Source organism: Macrosteles quadrilineatus, unplaced genomic scaffold (assembly GCF_028750875.1).
Source record: "Macrosteles quadrilineatus isolate MER2022 unplaced genomic scaffold, UCM_ALF_1.0 Scaffold_3__2_contigs__length_128488019, whole genome shotgun sequence".
NCBI classification, from domain to species: domain Eukaryota; kingdom Metazoa; phylum Arthropoda; class Insecta; order Hemiptera; family Cicadellidae; genus Macrosteles; species Macrosteles quadrilineatus.
Window position 1 is genome coordinate 57,521,689 of NW_026542596.1, and position 19,817 is coordinate 57,541,505.

The window sequence follows — 19,817 nt, forward strand, 5'->3', positions numbered from 1 at the left end:
GCCTAAATATAATTTTATATTTTTGTATGCAAGAAGGCCATTTTAAATACAGATTGGCCTGGTAATTGAAAAATAAAAACTTCAATTAAAACAAATACCAAAACTTATTAGCTGCGGCAGCGTCATCAAACAACATAGCTAATTGTGCGAGTATTCTCCTTGGTACTGTTCCCGTTGCCTACCTCATTTTCCAATCGATTTGAATTCTTTTTACGGTTTCAGTTAACCTCGGTTTAGGTAAAACGGAGTTTTAATGTAGGATATTACTGTACCTGTATTTTGTCTATATAAACTATTTTTATCAATAGTATACTGTTACTTTTGAAATGTGTATAAAACTAATATTTAAGTTAAGAATTATGACAGAATCTTACACTCTTCTGGTCCACAGGCCCGTTGAGTCCCGAGGCGCTCTCAAACCCGGAGGTGATGATAGAGTTGTGAGACGCAGCACTCGGCGCTCTACTCGTGCTGAGACTGGAACATGCAGAGTCTGCTGTTCCCGCCTGTAGACATACACATGTACATTACTGAAACGATATTCTGAAGTAAAACTTACGCAAACAAGTCACTTCATGAACTATAAACAGATACAAAACAAGACACTTGGCTGCAGAGGACAAAATAGGAATAGCTCCCTCCTGAATGCTTATCACCCACTGAATCATATTGAGAAAATTTCTTTAATCTTTAACTTTGATTATACCATATTTTAATTTTAATTTAAGGTATATGATGGATGAAAACATTTTAGGAAGTTGTTATTGATAAAATAAAAATATTGAGCAATAATTTAAAGGTTTGTCATTTTATTTTCTAACACAAGTATAATTTATTCAAGCAGAAAAATAAATTATGTAAATTGTATTAATAAAAATAACATACGTGAATTATACTTTTATATGTGTAGCGAATAAGATGAGTTGATCAAAAATAAGTTACAACAAAATACTCTCCAATACATTATTACCAATGCAAACCTTTCACAATTTAAAATATAAAAAAAACAAGTTAAATACAACTTTATCCAACACTGACAATTATAACATACAATCTTAACTTACTACATAGCACATAACACCAATGTCTTATTCATGAATAGACAAATGGTTGTATCTCCACCATAGTCCACTTTATGAGAGTAGGCTAGTGCTTCACAAAAGTAAAAAAAAGTAATATTTTCCATGCATGAATTTTGATGAGTGATAGCTTAAAACTAGTACGTCTTAAATTTTAAAAGATTAACTCACTTTTATGTACAAAAATGTGTGATATAATTTTACAAAACACCAAACAAAGGGTTGGAAATTAGTGCAAAAATAAGGTAATACAGATTACATTCGATGTTAATTAACCAACAATTATTAAACTTATATTTATTAAATTAAAATTTTTTTACGATGATTCTGTTTCAAATTAAAGGTGTCTCACTACTTTATTCTATTGAATTGAGATACAACCATTAAAAGATAAATACTTGTGAGAGATAAAAACTGCCAAATCCTTCACGGTAACAGCGACACCTAGCAGCAAAAATGTGCAAAGAGTACTAATCTCAATTCTATTTTGATTAATGCCAACATAAAAACACATTAAGTTCTTTACTTTTAGACCTACAATGGCCCGTGTAAACAGTTTCCAACAAATATTATTCCAATTACAAAAATAATTTGTATCTATGGTGCACCGAAATAGTTGGTACAGTTCCGGCCTAGAATTTGGTTTGGTACAACATTGGCCATTAAATAATTATTTTCAATTCACCATCGTAGTGAAAAAAAAAAACTTTTGCATTGGTCCTAATTGAACTGGAAAACTAATGAAACAAGCAACATTTCACAATGGATACGTTGCTGCCTTGCAATTTAAATAGACAACGTCAGATGCAATGTTAGCAAGAGTAATCAAAGGAATATAAATACATTAGTACTATTATTATGTTGATTGTTTCAATGTTTATTGTTTCATCAAATTCCCTGGTACCTTTATTGCGATTTCAGTTTGTATATAATTTAAAACATAGACTGATTTTAAAAGAAAACATATAATTAGAAGAAGAGATGGGGACACAAGCAATTTGTTGGTAAGCAATAATAACACACTACCCAGAAGCTTAGTTGTTGGCAGACACGGCTACGAGTTTACGACCGCAGACTGCGATAAGTTTCACTTTACAGTACTGGAAGGAGTGTCTCATTCGTCATAAACCCATTCGTTATGATTTTAATCAGCGGCAAAACGTAGTATTGAGTTCAAATATAACTTTTATTTGGCTATAATACTTGTGTGATTTGATTACATTTGCTCCTACAAGTATTTATGAATCAATAATAGATTGAGATTAGTACGAAGCGATTCAGTAAGCAAAACACAAGGCTGCGACCCAACTACGGCACTAGATAAAGTAAAAGACAACCTTGGGATGGGGAAGGGGCACAAGACGAGTGACTTGACGAGATATGACCAGAGTGAGTGCGTGTCCGGCCGAGCGCAGCGCCTCTACAGCCTTGTAGTGGTCAGCTCCTACCAGGGAGTGGTTGTTGACGGACAACAGCTTGTCTCCAACCTGGCGACATAACACACATGCAGCTCATGCTGGGAGAGGTAGTGGCGGGCGTTATATAACGTAAAAAATAACACTATTACTGAAGATTCACCTATTACCTGAGAATACCCTATTATTTTTGTAACGTTTTCTGAACTGTTAGAACGAGCTAGTGAAATAATGCTGTCCTATTATTTAATAGTAAACGATTGGTAATAGTTTACTGAGAATCATAATATTTTTGTAACCTCGTAGTACGTACAAGTGAAATAACGCTGACCGTATAATCCTATTAATTAATAGCGAGCGCTTGGTAATAATTACTGAGAAGTAAGAATCATATTATTTTTGTAACATCATCAGAACGTATAGGTCGAACAAGGGAAATAACTCTGACCATATAATCCTAATAATTAATAGCGAGCGCATTGTAATAGTTTACTGAGAATCATATTATTTCTATAGTACCCGAACAAGTGAAATAACCCTGGAAGGGGAAATACTAGGCGACAAAAATAATAGTGTTATTTCACCTATTACCAAAATACAAAGAAGGTTCCTGACTGTTACTGAAAAGTAACGGTATTTCCCACTCCTAGGGTCAGGTACAACAATGTGGATATTATAGATTCTCAAGCTTCAATTTTGAGATTCGATCAGCTGTATTAGACATTCAAATAAAAAATGTTATGTTTAATCTATACTTATTTAATACGCAAGCAGGTTTTTTGTGACAATTACTCCTCCAAACTACTGAACCGATTGACATGTTTTTGGTGCCATTGGAAAGAGCGTAACGTGAAGTTTTGCAGGAAATTTTCTTTTTAGGGAGATAATTAGAGAGTGAGGCCGTGGGCCCCTTAAAAGTTTTGTATTTCTCCATAAGATTAACATGGGAAACAGGCATTGTTATGAAACTCCAGCTGTTGTCAGAAATTAAAAGGGAGAAGAAGAACATATGTTAACTGTAAACAGTCAATAAGTTTGCTAATTCTAACAGTAAGTTTGCTACAAACATTTACTCACTTGGTTGAAATGAAATATTTACTATTTGAATTTGGGTTGGCGTAAATATTACAATGGAAAAAAGCGAGAAAGCCTGGATCATTTGATATACTAAGAAGAAAACTAAATTTTAACACTGTGCTGCATTTCTTATTAATAATTGAAAGAGCCGCATTTCTTATTAATAATTGAAAGAGCCGATTTGCAAACTATGGAAACATAGGAAAGTCATAGAACACCACCAAGGAGGATAAATAATATAAATAATGTTTTTTTTTATATTTATAATCGTTATTATGGACAACCTAATGCGGCTATGAGTAAGGCTATTGGTATAAAACACTAAAAAACAAGATCAGCTTTTGAAAAATGATAAGATATTTACAAGAAATGTTGATTATATCGATCTGTTATGTACATCTTGAGTATTTCCTTAATCTTTGATTCGAATCTTTTAAAGTCATCAGAAATTATGACTGTTATTCTTTTGAAATAATGCCTGTAATACTTAGCAAACAGGTACACTAGTATTGTAGAAGGTGGCGAAAAAACACAAGTTACAAACTGTTGTATCTGGCTCTGTTTTAGTCATACAAATGAGTTCACATCAATAAAATATGTTATTTATCGACTTTATGAATTGCACTTAACTTAAAATGTAAAGATAGTTTCAGACAGGTGACGACGTCCTTTTGCATATACATTTTGGAACGCATACACATCAAAACTCTTTCCTCAAAGTTATCCATTATTCTTTAAAGTGTTATTTGTAATAGTAGCAATTTCATTCATTTGCAGCTCAGATAATTTTCTAATGTACCCAACATGTGACAGTAATAAAATTACTTCTACTTTAACACACTTATTTTTTTTAAATAGAGTTGGCTCAATTTAATTGTGTTGGAACAAAATCATTTAGCAAAATATTGAACTGTGTTTTTCATATTAATTATTACTAGAGGTCGTCCAGTGGTCGAAAACTCAACCAAAAATATGTAATGTACAGACTTATCTATTTTCACCCCACACTGTAAATAAAACATGTGATTAGAATTTCTTCCATTTGTTTTTATTTTCTGTTTATATTTCATTGTTATTTTGTCACCAGCATGACAATCATTTTTTTAAATTTAAAATTAATGTTTTGTATTTTCTTTTTAGCCTATTTTAATTTTATAATAGTATTCTACACATCTACAGGAAAATATCTTCCTAACAATATGTGTTGATTTTCCCTGCGATGTACATGGGCTGAGAAAAAAGGTTTTAAAGAAACATGCTTGCCTATTAATATATAGATAGATTGAACATATGTGCAACAGTGTACCATATTGCGATGTTTTATGTTTACAATCTGACTGTAGTTAAACATTCAACTGAAATTGCTGCTATTATAATATTAAAATTCACATTTAAAACGATTTATAAAGAAAGTTGGTCGCACTAGCACTGGATTATGAGTCGGTAATCACTAATCAGCCTTTCCTTCAATTTCAAGTGAAACATTTATTTTTGATATTTTCTGGGGGGGGGGGGGGAGGAGGGAGAAAGATTGACCGACACAAGTCTATCACTCAAAACGGTCCAGATGTGTAACTGCTTGACATGTGCAAGAGGTCAAAGAAAGTGTCAAGTGATGTGTCTATGTGATGAATGTGACCAATTAAGATAGCACTGTGACTCAAGAAGCCATTAGAACTGTGCTAAAAGACTAATGGCTTCCACCTAGGAACTAACACTGCGGACTAAAACTTAACACTTTTATTATCAAAGAAGCAATTTCGTGCATATTTTAAGCTGCCTTTGAACGCAGGGTAAGTGTAAAACGGAGTGGAAGTGTTCAATTCTGAGTACATGAAACGTTGTGAATTTTATATAGTTAACTAATTGTGATGGAGAATGTCAGAAAATAACAGTTAATCTCAGTTAGTAATAAAGTTATACCAATCATCTTACTCCAATCTACATTCATCCAGCACTCATATTCAACTTTAAATATGTCATGGTGGAATGGCCTCTGGATCGTCTGAATTAACTATATAGTGGTGTAAATTACCTTGTTACTGTCAAAACAATCCTTTGTAGTTAGTAAGACTACAGCTGTTTCATGCTTCGAATGGAGCACATCATCAGGTCAGGTGTTGTCTATTTATAATTAAACTTTTGACGAACTCCACTGCGAGGAATATGAAGACTACTTGACATTCTTCTGACCTGATGATGTGCTCCATTCGAAGCATGAAACAGCTGTAGTCTTACTAACTACAAAGGATCGTTTTGACAGTAAGAAGGTAATTTAAACCACTATATAGTTTAAATATGTCACTGCCTCCATGAAGGTAAATGATAATAATACTTGGTGTGTTGCTAGCCTCGCAATTGTTTTGGATTTTTGGATAAGTTTGATTCTCAGCAAATCTGCAAAAAATGTAGAACCTTGCCCAGTATTGAGTTTTTTCTAAAAATAATTCATACACAACAAAAATAAAAATAAACTTTGTATACAACGTTAAGAAAACAAAATACATAATTATTGAAGATTAGTTACAGTATATCCAAAGTATTTCTACACTTCATTTGACTTTACCAAGGGGAAACGGTACCATCTCCCACCCACATAACAGATGTAGATGGGTTTACCAAGGCAAATGGTAATGCAAACTACCAGTAAACACATCAATTGTTGTACAGTCACAGCCTGTTGAATATTGACCTTGATCTATGAAAGGCAGATAACAAACAGTAACTCATCCTCGCGTCCTCCCATTACAGTAAGTGTTCTGTGTATCACAGCAGGTTTGCCAACAAAAAAAAATAACGGTTCAATTTGACAAAAATGTTATATTTTCTACTGATATGCAACTGTTTGTGTGACATAAAAAAAACATTGACTATTGACTCGCAAAAATAATAAAACAGCTCAAGTCAGGCTATGTAATATTTTACCTATACAGGGTGAATCAGTCCACCTGTGCACATTACACAGCGGTTTGGCCCAACAAACGTAAAAAAAACCACCTTTTTATTGAAAATCAGCTTCTTTTTTTTGTTGGTTACAACTTTAAAATGTTACTTTAGGCACTTTTCTTTCAATGTCGGGACCATTGAAAGTAAAAATATATGTCAGAAAAGTAATTTTGAAATAATTTAAAACACGTCGAAAATCCAAGACATTTTACACATTTTTTCAAGTATGGCGTTTTTTGAAAGTGAAGGAGTGTGATTTTCAAAAACGCCAAAGTTTGTCTTGTCCTTCTGAATTCAGTTCCTGACCATGAAATTCTTTCAAATCTTTGCTATCTCTTACCGTTTTCGCACTATAGCTGTAAAAAATACGTGTTTTTCTTAAAAAAAAGGGGGATTTAGGGAATTTTAGGGGGGGTTTTAATTTGAAAATATAACTTTTTTGGATTTACTGGGTGGTTTGGGACCGAGACGGACCTCCACAAAAAATTTCAGATCCCTAGCTATTCTAGAAGTGGGTAAATATTTGTATACCTGATCAGTCAGTGAGTTACACAAGCGGATATCCCGTTAAAGCATGTGAACGGGTGGTCTGATTCACCCTGTAAAACAAAACCCTCTTCTTGACTTGTGCACTAGGTAGTACATACCCTGAGATCCGCTAGGTCGGCAGGCCCTCCCTCAGTCACTCTAGAGATGAATATTCCCTCGTCATCGCCCTTGAAAGGGGTTGAACCGAGGCCGCCAGCTATACTGAGCCCCAGACCACCTGCGCTGCGCTCCAGGCGTATCTCTGTCGTCTCTTCTGCCACCTCCACACCTGTGCTGTCCAGCTCTGCAAACCACAATGTGTTTTAGTTGAAAAAAATTGAAGTTTACCTTCAATTAATTTAAGATTTTTTATATTTTCAAAAAAGAATATGAGCTCAGCTGAATAGATTCCAGGGGCGGTAGTGTAAAAGGTCCCAAAAAAATGGGAAATTTTGTCTAAATATACAGTAAGTGTTGAGTAGCCTTTTATTGTGTATCTGTTGCCTCTATATTTGCACTATAGTAACTATAATCTACTTGAATAATTTTGAAAAAAATTTAGCTTAAAATAGTAGTTCAAACAGTTTTTTAAGGATAATTTAGAGGTTCCCCAAAATTATTTAAATTAAAGGATATATTTCCATTTAAAACTGTGTGATAAAATACCAAAGATACAGTACAAACTATGCAAAAACCTAAGACTACACATATGCCGATTTTAGAACTTAAAATACTTAGCAAAAACACATTTTTTTCCTATAAACTAATTGAGAAAGGATTTTTTTATATTTAGTGAAAGGACAACTAAGAGTAAACAATAGGATATTATCTCTCGGTTCTCTTTCAGTCTAGACAAGCCTACATAGGCTGTTATAAGACAATGTCCATAATTTGTAGAATCAAAGTGGCAAGTGATTAAAAACACAGTTCTGGACCAATCTACTTCAATATCAAAGTAAATGCAAAATAAATTAATATTTTTGTTATATTTCAACGATCTGTCATAATGTAAAAGACGTAACAAATTACACAATACACTGAATTCAAAGTGAAAATTATGTGAATTGACAATGAGTGAATATATATTTAAACAAGTATTAAGCCTACATTAAAATTGCCATTGTATAGCTTTGGATTTTTGTAATATACTTAAACAAAGCAATATTTAAACTTTACGTTGTTATTTTTTAACTTGTAAACTTATCAAGTCTTAAATAGTTAAAATTTGAAATTTTAACTGACACTTTTTGTCATCTAATAATATTTAATAGACAAAACAGGTAATGAATTTAGTAAAATGTTCTCATGTTTGTCCTGTTTGGAAAGTGTAGATAAGATAAAGTCAGAGCAAACATTCCAATATTAAAGATTTTTCTCCAAATAACACCATCATTAGACCATATAGTTAGCTAAAAATATTTTATATGGAAAAATCTTTTAAATTAAAATCCTGGAAAATGAAATATTATTGTAAATATATTTTATTATTTAGTAACACTTGATCTAAGAAAAACAAAAAGGTAATTATTTAGTTTACAACATTTTTTCTGAGTTCACACAAGTTATCAGTTTTTTACTCAAAAGTCACTTAAAATAATGTATTTTTCAAAAATATAAGTTTTATGTCTTACACAGGATTACATATTTCAAGATAAGTATTATCAACAAAGATTGTCACAAGGCTTTGTGTTTCAGTGATAAGAGTTTTGTTGTTATTTTACTAGCTATTCTACCACAAAGTCTTGACTCATTCATGAGCATGGCGGCCTTGAAGTGTGAGTCAGTTATAAACTAAAGTATGCCACAATGGAGATCAGTTTGAAGAGAATTTTCTAAATGCAAATTAGTTGTGGGGTTATTTTTTAATATTAAATATTAAAATATTCATTCATTGGCAAGAATTACAATACAAATTTGATACCTTATGCCACAAAATAAATTTATTTACTCGTTACATTATTGTGCTATATAATTTATTTTTGTAAAAAAATACAACCGACTTCAAACGCTCTAAAAAGAATGAAATAATTTCAATAAAGTAAACTTTTGTATTAGGCAAGCTCACGTATTTTAAATCGGCGCGGCTCTATGATGATTTTTGATACAAAATTGAAAGAGGGTGTCCATATTGCAGGTGACTATCTATAACTAAAGGAGTTAATCTGCATGTCTTTTTCATAGTTATGCGTTAAGTGTTATTTTATTACCGTAATCAGAGATCGGCATTATAGTATTAACGAGTATCTTTAAAAAGATTATAACGCATTTAAATGTTTCTAACTTGGAAAAGTAACGTTTTAATACTAAACTAGCTTCTTTTCCCTATCATAATATCAAACTAAATTATTTTCCTATTCATATAAAACACTTGTGTGTGTTATTTTCATAATGCATTTATTCTGAAGTAAACATAAAATACAAGAAAATATTTCCTTTAATATATAAACAAAACAGTTCAGTATGTTTTTTTTATATTATTTATGTTATCCAGCTACAATTTATTGATTTGCAAAATACACACACAATATTTAATTTCAATCATATTTGCAGTTTGAGCCGCGCCGACTTGAAATACGTGAGCTTGCCTAATACAAAAGTTTACTTTATTGAAATTATTTCATTCTTTTTAGAGCGTTTGAAGTCGGTTGTATTTTTTTACAAAAATAAATTATTTCATGATTTTTAGTGACTGTATATTTTTTTATGTATTAACTACTTGAGGGTTTTTGATAAGCAAAACTGTTTGAAACAACCAAAAGTTCCACAGAACAATCATTATTTTAAAACTGCTTGAGTCACCTGTTCAGGTATCTAATGGGTAATGCAAATAAACATTTTTAGATATTCCTTAAGAAAGAAAGAGTTGTCCATTACATTAGGCCTAATGAAAAACTAATTGTCTTTTCTAGATACATTGAAATGTCAGACATCATCGTTTCCTGCAATCGGTGTACTTCTACATTATAAAAAGAAATACAGTAACGTCTCAAGCCTTTTGGGACAATATGAAAGTTATTCCTCAGCCACCAGCACTAAAAAATCTCTCAAAAGTGGAAAATTGGTCGATAACATGTATAGTACCTTTGGAAAGTATTATATGAAAGATTGGTTCAGCTAAAAGTGGTGTAAGTCATGTAGGGGGTTTGTTTGCTCAAGATATAGCCTAGTCGAAATTGCAAATCATCTTCCTCTAGGGCTTTCCGAAGCAGGCATAATAGTATTGATATGTTATAGTAACTGGGTAGAGAATATTAATAAACATTCCACATCTGCAAATGAAATATGTATATGAAAGATTGGTTCAGCTAAAAGTGGTGCAAGCCATGTAGGTGGTTTTGTTTGATCAAGATATAGCCTAGTCGAAATTGCATATCATCTTCCTCTAGGACTTTCCGAAGCAGGCATAATAGTATTGATATGATATAGTAACTGGGTAGAGAATAATAAACATTCCACATCTGCAAATGCATGTTTAGTAATTAAAATATTTAACACTTTTAAGACAATTGACGATTATGCACTGTCACACTTCTTAGGTCGTGTAAGGAATAATTGCATTTAATTTATATTTAGACCTGTTTTACGAATGCTTTGGTTTACACAATACACCTTTATTTGTCAATATCGTACAGCTATTCACTGAAACATATGTTTTTTTAAGTCAGAATAATATTCAATACTAAAAACAGAATTACTGAATACACAAATCAGATCAAACGTTAAAATACATTTTTTATAGTAACCAAAACAAAATGCATGGCAAGAAATAGTTTATTGATCAATATGAAGCAACTGTTTCATGAAGAATTGTCTCTAGCTTCATTTAAATGGTTTCAACTAACAGCTGTAATAATGTTATCATTATTCTCTGCACCAATGTAAACAATCTGCACAAATGTAAACAAAATAAATGTTGAATATTTAAGGTTTTCAGAATTTTTCACCGAAACAAATATTATACTTAAATATAATATATAAGGTACCAAATAGAAACTCTCCTGGTTATTTTGGTGGTGGAACCACAATAATTGGTAAAAGAATCACAGAGAAATTGGTGAACATACATAGAAAGAAAAAAAACATCGCCACAAACAAATTGAGAACCTCCTCCTTTTGTTGGTAGTGGGAAAGTCGGTTAAAAATGAAAGATGAATATTAATTAAAGTAAATTTGACTGACTCTATTTGCAGTTTAACATCTAAAGTACGACTTAAAAATAAAACAGAGTAGTCAAATTAAGCTTTCACTTTAGACTTCAATATAATTCTAGCTAAATATTTTCTTGGTTAAAAAAAGTTTAGTATCAGTAAGAAGTATTCAAGTGCCAAAAAAAGAAATGACTAGGGATTTTCAGGTTAACTTTTACCCTACACCTAAAAACTCTTTGTATAAAAAAAAATACATATATATATCAATGCATTTAATAAATATTTTTCAAAAAACAAATCAAAACAAAAATTTTATTTGATAAATCAAACACACAGATAACTCAAAACTTGTTTACCCAGATGATTCACCTTACCGTGATAAGTGTGCCATATCCGTTCTCGCTTTGTCACAAAGTTCGTACTACGCGACACTCGTCTGTCTAAACTGTTCACGCCCGACCTCGTCTGTTTAGTTCGGCCGTTGAGCTTAGGCAGACTGCCGTACTGCACTAGCTTACGCTTACTGTACATCACCTACTACTGTAGTTACATCACTAACTGTTATTGTAGTTACCGTGTGTGGAGCCGGGAGGCGTGGGGAACACAGACGCGGCAGACGACACTTGTGACACTGGCTGCTGCGGTGACACAGTCTCCTGCTTGCTGAGGGCCTACGCAATCAATAGATAACATGTCAGATTGTGAAACCACTCGTATAGCAGTGTAGCAGGTGCCGTCAGTCTGTCTGACTGTGTGTGACAGAGCTACAGCTGGTTTACTGTAACTTATAGTCAATTAACTAAACATAACTTTGGGATTCAAAGTAAAAATACAAACATATGAGCAACACTTTTGATAGGTTACCTGAAGACATAACCAACACTAAATTAGTGAAACTTTGTATTACAGTAGGTGACATACAAATATTATAACAGAAACAAAATATAAATTTAAAAAGTCATTATAGCAGGCATACTCTGTCTGTATGTGTGTCAGAGATAGTGATTTGTTAAATTTGAATCTCAAAGCTACCAAAACTTTGGAAATGTTTTGGTTTTGACCTTTGATTGAAGAATTTCAGAATTCAAAAATAATTACATTTAGAACTATTTTATTAAACACAACTACATATAATTGAACACGATTATGTTTGAATTGATCTCATATTTATGTTATTACTAGCCGCCATAACCGTGCTTCGCAATGTGAAGAGAACAATAAAGAGAATAATTATGTTCTATCTAGATCTGTTGTATGAAGAACAGTTATTATTCCTAAATAAATGTCCACAATTTTGATAAAGCGCCAAAAAATCATTTTCAAACTTTATATAACAACGTTAATATAACTTTTAAATTAGCTGTTGTCATAAATGCAAATAAAAAATCTTTCCTAAATACTGTAGCCAATATTAATTTAACACAGCTTCTAGGCACAAAATGATTCAAAATAATTACCCACTTAATTTAATTAAGCTAGAACCTGACAGTCAGTAGTTCAAAAAATTTCCAGAGCCAATTTTTCATTATAAGGTTTGTTGGCCCTATATTGAATTTTTTTAATTTAGCAGTGAATCATTTAAATAAATAGGCCTACTAAATATTACTTATTTCTAAGCATAGTATATATAAAATAATTCTCAATTTAACTTATAGATAACTTATAAATGTAAAAATGTTGCCATATTTTACACTTCTGGTAGGCCTACGGTACATACTTTGATTTTAATTTGTTTGGTTATTCAAGCATTTTTTTTTTTTACAATCTGGTTTTATTTTCTTAATCCCTTAACTATGAATGACCATTCTAGACTAATGCAAAACAATCAGTTTGAAAAATTAAAATACAGATATTTTGTTTTAAAACAAAAAAATAGGCTAAGTAATTTAAAATGAGGTACCAATCGTACCGGAACCGTGAGCTGAGAATCGATTTTGGTTGGGAACCGGTACCGGTACCGACTTTAAAAAAGTGGTGCCAACCCATCTACAGAGTTGCGGGAGATGTGAGTTGATATTAGTTAAAAATGCCAATAAACTATGGAAATTTGAATAAGTAAACTCATTAGAGTTATTTTAAATTCAAATTCAAATTCAAATTCTTTATTTACTCACTTTTAGAGAAAATTTAATTCTTCTGTCGTATTATGGCGTTTATTCATACAATGTCGGGCCATAATGTACTTATTCTGTTTAGGGGGCACAGAAACAAATATTCTTACAGGAAAATTAAAATAAAAAAATTCTTTAAAACAACTTTTTAAAACAATTCTTGATTAATATGTTATAGAAAATTAAAAGTGAGCAAAAATATATTTCAAATCAGTTTGAAAATAACACCAGCAACCATAATTTATGGCTTTTTACTTGATATTCTTTTGATCTATTACAGCTAAAAAGTAAAAGCTATTAACTACCAAATTACTCCACACTACTACTAAATAAACCAAAGTTCATGTTTGATTCAATTAATTAAATGGGTTCTCTGAGGTCACAGAATTCATCACACAAATGTATTTTAATAGTTAATATGGTAAAGTGAATCAACAATTATGTTACTAATGTTAATTTATACGAAACTGTAAATTAATCAACAAATAGAGGAAAGGTCGAAAGCAAAATAAGGGGCATAAATTGCATAACTCTAAAAATTATATAAAATTACACAAATCTGCAAATTTTATAAGATTCCACCAAATATTTAAAGATGTAAATGTAAGGTATGCTCATAAATAATAATGTTCATACAGCTTGGTCGTGAATCATTTATTGTGAATCATTCAAATTTAAAAGTTAATAATTTTAAAGCAAAAAACAAGCATGTAATGTACTGACAACTACGATTTTGTGAATTCCCCCAAACGGCCTAAACCGATGTAAGTAGTTGTTAACATATCTCTCTCAATGTAGAAAAATAATTTTAAGGTAAAAAAACTTGACACACCAATACTTTACTCTTTTACATGTTCAAACTTTACATTGTTAAAATAAACACAATTTTCTTTTCAACTTCAAAAATAAATTATTTGATGTATTAAGAATCTTTAAGTGTGAAGTCTCACATACAGTGAAGATCTAAAAAATCTTCTATTTTTTGTTATAAATTCAAAATGCAACAAATGAAATATTTTACTATGGTCTCCAAAATATCTACAAAGAAAAATTAAAGACCTAAATTATTTATTCTATTCCACTTAAAATAGAAATAGGGTCTATTTATGAAACCTGTTTTATGTAACTTCAAACCAAAAGTGCCATGCAAACAAGTTCAATGAAATTAGTTGCAAAGTATCATGCAAATCACAATAATCCAATAATAAATCTTGGCTAAAATACTTATAAATAAAGTTTTATGAAAATAGAGTACAAAATGGAAGAAAAGCATGTACACCACTCATAGTAGACCTCGAATAACAATAACAAAGTAAAATAAATATGGAACTCTTACACACTGTTGTCAGAACATTCTTTTGTTATGTATATCAACTACAACCGTATTGTACAGAGGAAATGGAGCTCTTCTTCAGGTCAGAATCTTACAAAAACCATGAGGAAATTTGGAATAGTTGACCTGAAAATGTGCTCCATTTTCTGTGACACTAAACAGCTGTAGGTTGATTTACGTAACAGATTGTTTTGACAGCCACACAAGTAACCTTTACTTGTTAATTCTGACGATCCAGAGGCAGGACCATACCTAGGTCTAGGTGCTCCTTCGTGCGTAGTGAACCAGCTTAGAAGCGCCTCCTTTTTTATTCAGTAAAACGCATTAAGCAATTGTAGCCATTAAAAGTTAAAATTTAAAATATAAAGAAATGATTCAGATTTTGTTATTGGAAACACAAATTTAACTTCTTGTTAGACTATAATGAATCTTTTTTTATGGTTTATGCTTAAATCGTTGGTTTAAAAATATATTTTACTAGCTGTACCCGCGGGCTTCGCCCCGTTTAACTTCGTAAGTATTCGCATGGCTCATTCACGTCCTGGTTGAAGTTCGTTCGCTACGCTCACTCACCTTTTGGTTGGAAATTAGCTGTTGTCATAAATAAAAAAAATAATAGTGCTGCACCCTGTTGGTAACCCTTGTAACTTTTATGCTATTGAGCATCATAGAACAGAACCAACTTGTTTAATTGAAACAGCTGTTAAGATTCATTAATTACTTTTAAATATGAAAAATCATAAGATTAACATGGGGAACTAAAGAGCCACTGGGGCGGAGCCCGAAAGGGTTTTTGAGATAAGAATATGCTTTAATGTTAATCGGGAATGTGAGCTATCATCATGCCAAATTTCAGCCCAATCCGTCCAGTAGTTTATGTGTGATTGAGCAACACACACACACACAAACATACACACAAACTGACAAACTTTCATATTTATAATATTAGTAAGATAAAACATAATCATCCTTTATCCTTTATACCATTTCATCACAATGTATAAAATGCTACATAGGTAAACTAAAGTATCCTTTTTTTGGTGGAATTTAACTTTAATATAGGAAGTAAGAGAGTAAGAGTTAATATATAAGGGTTAGTTAGGTTAAAAAAATGGAAATAGATATAAGTTTAATTTCATTTTCGTAGTTCATTTATTTTATGAAGGCGACCTCGACCTCTATATCTGTGATTTTGGGGCTGTGTCACTAGCACTAGATGCTAGGCCTAGGGTAGTAGGGACAAGGAACATACTTCTGTACCAGACTGTATTTTAAACTGCGGCCTCGTGCCAGAGTTCCAAACCCTCGCCATTTTGGCAGGCCATCTTCGGCACAGCCTAGGTGCGGCCCTGTCGAGAACCAATTCATCATGACTACCAATTAAAATACTCATGATAACTGAATACTCAAGAAAATTAAAAATGATAACTTAAACTATGGACTTTTATTATGAGTCAAATGCAGTCCCTAATCTTAGAGGAAACATATACAAATAGGACAATAAAGAATGAAGATGTCAAGTTAGCAATTATTTACATTAGCGATTATAGCGGCCACTTTGTCCCTGTCAAGTGCGGCGGCCTGGTTGATCCGTTTGTTCTTGAGATGGTGGGGGGTGTCACGGCGATGTAGACGGTTGGGCCGGTTGCCCCCCTTGGCAGCGGTTGAGTCAAAACCAACATGGCGCTCCTGCAACCACCACCATGCAATCACCCGTTAGTGCATGCCAACGCTACCATGCTGTGTTAGTGCTAAAACCAGAGTGTGCTGGTAGTAGGTTTACAACATTGTATTACATGATTATATTCTTCTCTTGGTTTTGTTGTTGGTCATGTTAGATTTATTCAATTAATATAATACTAAACAATAGTCTCCGGATTGCTGAATAATTTTATGAAAGGTTTAAATACCTGCTAAGGAAATAAATTAGGGAATCAATACAATTGCAAAAGCAACTAGTTTCAGTTCTTACATGGATCAGCACAAGAAAGTGTTTTTTTTACTTCACATAAAGATCGTAAGATAATTTAAAACACAAAAAACAAACGTTTAAAAGCGAGACTTACACGTACACAGTATCAGTTGATAACGAAAATGCCAACCCAGTCTGGACTACAACTCTGCCGAGTATCGTGTATGAGTGTGTATAGTAGTTTTGAACTTGACTGCCAGGTAGCAGCACAAGTCATATACAGTGTCCTAAAAGTCCCTCCCTCCCTGTTATTTTTTTATTAATAGAGGTAAAATTATAATATTCAGGGAATGTTTATATGATCAAAAAAGGAAGTTTTGGTATATATAAATTTTTACCCCTTCCCTAGCCCCAAAAGGGGTAGTTTAGGAGTAAGACAAATTTTCAAATGTAAACCCCTATTGAGTTATACATAATAATTGAAAAGGTCATAATAAAAGAAAATAATGGCGCAAACTAGAGGTCTCTATGTCAATTCTATCAAAAGTTATGGCAGTTCAAAGTTTTAATTCCCTCCCCCCCTTTGTTGAGAAAACGTGTTTTTTTTAGTTCAAAAACGGTAAGAGCTAAGATTTGAAAGAATTTTAATGGTCAGGAATTAAATTTTCTACAAAACATTTAAGCGTTTTCAAAAAATCACACTCCTTCACCTTAAAAAAAACGTCCTAGATACTTCTGTAATTTGTAAAATTTCTTGGATTTTGACGTGTTTTTTTTTAAATTTAACAACGAGCAATAGTCGTTAAAAAAATCCTGTTTGGCTAAAAAAAGGGGGAAAATTAAAACTTTAAATACCAGCACACTCTTCCACTAAAACCCCAACCATTCAAATAACAGCCACACTTCAAACAACTTCAACACTGCAAACCAGTGGACTTACACAATAGACAAACCCATTTTGAAGCACAAACTTCAAATGAAGTGAAAAAAAAAACTCTTGATTACGGATGTTTTGTAATAAACTGCAAGACTCATAAGAAAAAGAATATTCTTGTAACATGGTTACAATTGTGTTTTAAATTTAAGATTAGTAACAGCCTGCATGTTATAAATAAAACTTTGAAAATATGTAGCCAAATTGTAACCAAAACATATGAACAAAATGGTTCTTGAAACAGACTGTAAGGAGTTTCAAATTTATGTTTATAACTGATTACGAGGCTCATTTCAAATGAGGAAAAACAAAAACTATTGAGAGTTAGGAAACCTAATCTGTTTATTAGACACGCTTTGTGTGGTTTAAATAAAGTAGTTTTAATTTAGTAAGTTTTAAATAGAATAAAAAGTGTATCCTACCTTATAACCGTGTATGCATATTTATTGGAATTATTTGTTCAGTTAAGGATGGAGACAGAACATAAAAGAAGAATTTAATGAAGAAGCATAGGTAGAAATTTGTGACAGGACAGACGTAGAAGGTATTATATTTTTTTTGCACTTAATTATTCATATCAATTGCAATCTATCAAAAAGTGTCTTTTTACCTGTTCTGATTCATTTTCAGTTTCATCCTCTTCGTCTATTTGGTTATTTTCATGAGTTTCCATTTCATGTTGAATCAAAGCTGGACTGTTGTTATTTTGAACCACTTTTGCCACCTGAAAATAAGACAACCTATTACCATTTTTTCATAACAACTAAATAGCAATTAACGATGTTCTAGGAGAAAGTAAAGAAAAGCTTTATCATGCATATAGCCTAATTTGAGTGCAGAATCAGTTATAAGTGGTTTTAACTTAGTATTTGTATTTACAGGGTATTTTGAGAGAATGTTCAACATCTTGATCAGACCGTTTTTTTTTTTTAGTCTATACTTAATATTTGGGCCAGAGACACCTATTTGGGTTTCTAATTCTAACACCTAAACGATATCTTTACTGGTTTGATTTGCAACATTAAAAGTAATAAGCAATTTTTTTTATAAAACAACAAAAACAACAATTTTACAAACAAAATTGTTTACATTTCTGCCTCCAAGATTAGCATCTTAAAATCTAACATAAATAGAACATGTTTAAGGAAATTGACAGGAAAGCAGGCTTACCTTTAAATAAGTCCATAGAGACACATGAAATATACAACACAAAAGTAAAAATTTTTGTGGTCACTGGACTTTTTCTCCATTGGTTGAAAAAGTGGTCAGTGACCACAAAAATTTCTACTTTTGTGTTGTATATTTCATGTGTCTCTATAGACTTATTTAAAGGTAAGCCTGCTTTCCTGTAAATTTGTCCTGGCAAATGCCCTATCTTTTTGTCAGATAAATAGAATATGGTTACAGTAGACAAAAAAAATGTGTGCTGTATGTAACTGTGGTTGCTGTAAAATGAAAAAAAAATAATAACTTTTGTTAACAATCTTACCTCTTTCTGCTCCACTTCTTTAGGATAAGAATCTGAATAAGAGCTTTGGTCTGTGAGTTGTTCGACTTCACTTGAGTTCAATCGTTCGTTCCTAAACATGCTTTTCATTTCCTCCTGAAAAAAAAACAGTTAAAAATATCAGGCGTATTAAGGTGTATAGTGTGGTAGTCTAAATTTGCTTATCAATAAAAAAAATCATTAATCTATTCAGAAGTTAAAAATTCCAATATTTCTCCTTAATGTTGGGTTCTGCCCAAAAGCACAGGTTGGTTAAACCACAATAGTTATGTCAGAAAAATAAGAATGACTTTATGAAAACAAAACTAAACCCCCTCAGTAATTCACTAAATTTTAAAAACAGAAATTATAAATTAATGTTAAAGGTTATTCAACATACGTTATGCATACAAAATCAATAAGTGAAGAAGTAAAAAGAGAGTAATTGAAAGTCCTTCTTTGGTCAGTTAACAAAGAATTATTTTTTAGCTGCGAGAACTCAGTGAACTCAAAGAAACATGAGGGATTACACAACATTGGAGGATTTATAAAACATACAAACACAATCAAAATACTTAACCCTTCCCAGACAAGCGAAATCATGATATAGGTCGGGAAAAAATTAGAGGAAAAAATAATTATTTTTTTCTAGGGATGGACGAGATTGGATTTTTAGTTCGAGACGAGACGAGACGAGATTTTTTATTTCTCATAAAATTTCGAGACGAGATCGAGACGAGATTTCTCTTCTCATACACAACGGGAAATGCACGTTCGAAATTTTTACCTGATTTTGTAACATTGTTAGATGACTGTTTAAATACTAAAATAATGATAATAGGCAAGAA

General features: G+C 31.9%; 1 protein-coding gene across 8 annotated transcripts in view; it reads right to left on the reverse strand.

Annotated features, from left to right (window-relative positions):
• Positions 1 to 19,817, reverse strand: part of LOC128990037 (protein lap4) — a 114,872-nt gene that overhangs the window by 48,040 nt on the left and 47,015 nt on the right. For 7 of the 8 annotated variants that reach the window (XM_054412256.1, XM_054412259.1, XM_054412261.1 and 4 more), the window contains exons 13-19: positions 18,973 to 19,086; positions 18,094 to 18,207; positions 16,174 to 16,326; positions 11,768 to 11,864; positions 7,165 to 7,349; positions 2,417 to 2,566; positions 375 to 506 (exon numbers count right to left, since the gene is read on the reverse strand). In XM_054412256.1, coding sequence (XP_054268231.1) covers positions 375 to 506; positions 2,417 to 2,566; positions 7,165 to 7,349; positions 11,768 to 11,864; positions 16,174 to 16,326; positions 18,094 to 18,207; positions 18,973 to 19,086 — 945 coding nt within the window. The remainder of the gene's footprint in view (positions 1 to 374; positions 507 to 2,416; positions 2,567 to 7,164; positions 7,350 to 11,767; positions 11,865 to 16,173; positions 16,327 to 18,093; positions 18,208 to 18,972; positions 19,087 to 19,817) is intronic. The other variant, XM_054412257.1, reaches the window with a different exon arrangement.